We start from the raw sequence: 4,718 nt of genomic DNA on the forward strand, positions 1-4,718 counted from the left end.
AAAGGATGCTTCTATTCTCTCCCTCGTACCAGTCCCTCTTCCTATTCAGTGTGGGATTCCAGCTATGTATAAGTTATAATTTCCCACAGGTACTGACTTCTGCTCACACATACTAACCTTCCTCCCACTGTCCACCGGTACTTAGGTTTCAGCCGAAGTGATAGTTACGTAGAATAGCATAGAGGGAGTTACGTGTGTGTGTGGGGCATGTCTAGTTGTGGAGGTTTGTCGCATGACAATTTTCATGGGAGAATCAGTTAAACCATGTGAACCGGGTGGTACGTAGGAATGAATGGCTTGTGGCATGCAAAAAAAAGTTTGCAAATAGAGGGCAGCACTGAACGAGAATAGCTATGTATGTGAGGTGAAGTAAGTACCTGTTGGAAATATATTTTCAGTGTAGGAAAATTATAACTTTTGAATGTTTGCCATCATAAGTAATTTTTTTTTCTGGTGAATTGTAATTCTTTGACCTTCTAGCAATGGTTACAGTCACTCTTGTTACGCCATGTGGTGTTGGCAGCTGGGGGGTCACTTCTTCTTATCGGAAGATGGCAAGTTATGGGGTCGTCACCTCCTATGTTCCAATGGGTAGACAACCCAGCATCCTTTGAAGAAAGCTTCCTTTACAGGGTAAGTTAGTAACCATTCAGCTTGTTATTTTTCTTGTTAAATCATATAATGTGAATCAAAGAACTTTTTTTAATGAGTTTTCAAATCTTACATGCTTCATTAAGAAATTGGTTGTGACTGCTTTTATCAGTTAGGTGTAGTTTCTGAAAATGGTATTGTAATTTTATTATTGTAATATTTATGTTCATTAGTGATGTATGTTATTTAGACCATACAAACTAGGATTCATTATTGTGTTTCATTATTTCATTATGTTGTGTCTGTCAAACTTTATTGAATTAAAAACATACAAAATATTTTTCCAGTTATGAATTTATTGGTTGAATTCACATGCATATACCTCTCACATCATCTCTTTCACAAATTGCCAATAGCTTTCTTTGATGTTTTATACTATACAGTACTGCCTCATTATAACACCATTGGTTATAACACTTTTTCAAATATAATGCCAAGGTGCCTTGGCTCCCAAAAATTTAGAAATTGGACCCATTGGGGATTTCATTTGGTCATAAATGACATCATTAACTCTTTCTGCACAGGCAACTTTTACTGCACATGTCACAATATTTTAGTGACTTACATTCAAATTTTAATTAAACTACTTTTTGTTTATAGTATACCATTAGCATAGCATAAAATCATAGCTAATAATCCATATTTTTAATTGTAAATAAGTTATAAGTTCTTAATTTTATATGGCAATATTTAAATAAATCCTGAATTTCCCCTGGTGTGAGAAATGTGACATATTTTATCTAGGCATCCACTCTTCTCTATTTTATTCACCATCCCTCCAATAAGTACAAAATTTAATGTAAATTACTCACTATAAAATCGTTATTGCTCAAACAAACCATAATTTTTATAGTCTTCAATTCTGTTTGGTTACAGAGCCATCAAATAGAAAATTGGCTCCCTCTTGCCATACCCACCTGTCACATCCTCCCTTTCACGATTTTTTGTTATGTATAACCAATTGAAAGCCAAGATTTTCCTCTTTTAAATGACGTATTGTATTACATCATATTCTGAATGGAGAATTGTCAATTTCTCTGTTGGTACAAGTTTCATTCCCATGGGAAAGATATTGACTATCTTGGATGAATTTGTAATGCCTCTTGTTGCATAGTTAGAAAGGCAGAAAAATTGTGATAGATAGGGGAAATTGTCTGCTTTTTGCATGTTATTATTTTATGTTCTATTTAAATAAAAATTGTTTAGTGCATTACTACCATTAGTATAGCAAAAGTGGGGTTAAGTGTCATCGACAGTAACTAAAATGTGAAATGTAGAAATAGGGATCTCTTTAGTTTAGTTAAAATTAGATTAGGTAAAATAAGTAATAATATAATAAAAATGTTTCACAAGGCATGTACGCAAGCAGCTCATGGGTAATGTAATTCAATAGCATAATGCGAGCTCCACATTCCCCAAGTGATTTACAACTTATAAATGGTGCGAATTGTAGGTATACACGGTTCAAAGGGCAATAAGACAATAAAAATATATGTAAATAGATGTATACTGTTATGAGTTTAAGGTACTTAGGATAAATGAAAGTAGTTTCATGTTACAATTTGAAGTCATTTTAGGTAGAAAAAAAGAATAGTTAAGATTTTTTGGTGTTTACAAGGTCAGTCAAATTGACCAACTATGTATAGAGTTAGGGTAGAGAAAATAACAGATAAAATGTAATGTTTTACTGAAAACAAACATTTGAAATTTATTTAAGAGGTTTTAGAAATTACACAAATGAAGTTTGAGATTTTTGAGGTGAAGAAAAGTATTTTTAATCTTAACATAAAAATTTCTTTGCACACAGACTAGTCAAAACAAATACTCTATATATTCATAGACAAATCTTTTTTTAGCTTATTAAACATACTTCACTAAAATATGATTTTTTGTATGAGAAAAGCTTATGTTTACTGAAAGTCTGCCAAATTTTGTGAAGTTATACATACTATATTAGAAGTTAGTAGTATCAAAACTATAAAGACTAAACAGATACAAAGAGGTCATGTTGTCGGTCAAATCGACTGAGCCCATGTTGAGAGAGTTAAAGAGGAAATGGTTGCACTTGCGGAGAGGGCAAGAATTGTTTACAGGTGAAACCAAGATACTGCTTAGTGTTAGAAGGAAATAGAGATGTCGTTAATTGCAGCAGGTTTAGATTATTGTTTAGCTAAACACCTCGAAGAAGTTTTTTATTGAATGGAGTAACAACCAATGGCAATTCCAGTAATTGTGATGCTCATGCAAAATGCTCTACATTACGTGTGGAAAGAGGCTCAAAACCAAATGAATCAGACCAAAGTATCAGACTTTATAAGTAAACATGAGTGTGCTTTGTTCCTGTAATATTGGAAAGTTTGTATTCATATTTTATCTTATATTGTTGTATCTTATCTTGTCTGTATTCTTTTTATATATATTTTCCTCATGTAAATAAACAATTATTTTATCTAATTGATTACTTTAGTAGTCTATTAAATCTGTACTTGTTCAACATGAGTGCGTTCTTGAATAGTTGGTTATAATGGTTCCCTACCTATATCGTTCTAGGGTGCACATGGCTCCTAATGGTAGCATTATAATGAGGCAATACTTATAATCAATAGAAAGCCAGAGTTTTAATCTATCAAGTGATGTAGTATATTATGTTATTTTCTGTACAAAGTGTGTTTATTTCAGCATTGAGTTTCAAATTTACACTCATGGGGAAACACATTGACAAGTTTAGTTGAATTTTTAAAGGCTCTTATTGCATAGTTAGAGATTCGGAAGCATTAGGATAGTTATAGGACACTGTTTGCTTTTTGCATGTTATTATTCTGTGTTCTTTGGTGTATTATTTAATTGAATAAAAAAATATTTATTATAGTAATCCCATTAGTATAAAAAGAAAAAAATAGGCTTAAGTTTCATTGACAGTCAACAGCAAAAAAAAAACCAGGTAAGTACTTTATTTCTTGTTTTTCACATCTATTCTTTATTTATTGTTATAAAAGTGATAAAAACGTAAGAATTAGAAACTGATAAGGTTAGATAAGATAAGCCCCCCAGTGGCACAGTGATATGTCTGCTGACTTACAATGCTAGAAACTGGGTTTTGATACCTGTGGTGGGCAGAGCACAGATAGCCCATTGTGTAGCTTTGAGCTTAATTCCAAACAAACAAACAAACATAAGCTGCACCTTAGCCAAGTGATTGACAAGTTGTGTGTCATGATTATGAGTTAGACATGGTTCAAAGGGCAGTAAAACAAAATTAAGTGTAAATAGATGTATATGGTTCTGAGCTATTTAGGATAAACAGTTGTGGTTTCCTGTTACAATTTGTAGTCATTTTAGAAAAAAAAAAGGGTAATTTAGATTTATTTCCAAATGGGTAGAGAAAACAACAGGTAAAACATAAATGTTTTAGAGATTATGCCACTGAAATTTGAAAATTGTCAAATGAGAAAAGTATTTTTAATCGTTTGAAAATCACCTTTCCAGAGGTGTCACTAGGCAGTGGCACATGGGGCTCGTGTCCCAAATCCATTTGGTGCTCTTGAAAAGGCAGAATAGAAAACTATGATCAATATCATACTGAAGTGCTAAAAAGTCTTTAGAGTTCTGGCCTGAGCTCCAAATCTTTTATATACTTAGCAATGCCTCTGCAACTTCCACTCAGCATTTTGACTTTGTATATTTATGGACAATTTTTAGGAAAATACTTAATTAAAAATTATAAATATTTGTGTACCAAAGGTTTACTGAAAGCTTATAGTGTGTATGCCTTCATTTTGATTTTAAGACTAAAAATACTTTTCTTTATCTGAAATTTATCAAGTTTCATTTTGCGTAATCTCTACATTCTACTAGATAATCATCAAACGTTTTTTTTTAATAAAATTTTCTATTTAATCAATATTAACTCTATATGGTGTTGATCAATTTGACCAACCTCGTAATTATCCTAAAAATTAGGAAATAAATCTAAATTAACTTTTTAATCTAGAACTAGACAACCCGTTACCTGTTGGGTCACCCACTATTCAGAGGTTATGAAGAATTCAAGCTAATTTCAATATTGC

The 4,718-nt window shown here is 32.0% G+C and overlaps 1 protein-coding gene across 1 annotated transcript in view; it reads left to right on the top strand.

Annotated features, from left to right (window-relative positions):
• LOC106461622 (transmembrane and TPR repeat-containing protein 4-like) overlaps positions 1-4,718 on the top strand; it is a 54,105-nt gene that overhangs the window by 21,458 nt on the left and 27,929 nt on the right. The window contains exon 7 of the mRNA XM_013921460.2: positions 481-633. Within this exon, the coding sequence (XP_013776914.1) occupies positions 481-633 (153 nt within the window). The remainder of the gene's footprint in view (positions 1-480; positions 634-4,718) is intronic.

This window comes from Limulus polyphemus, unplaced genomic scaffold, assembly GCF_000517525.1.
Source record: "Limulus polyphemus unplaced genomic scaffold, Limulus_polyphemus-2.1.2 Scaffold1000, whole genome shotgun sequence".
Lineage (NCBI taxonomy): Eukaryota > Metazoa > Arthropoda > Merostomata > Xiphosura > Limulidae > Limulus > Limulus polyphemus.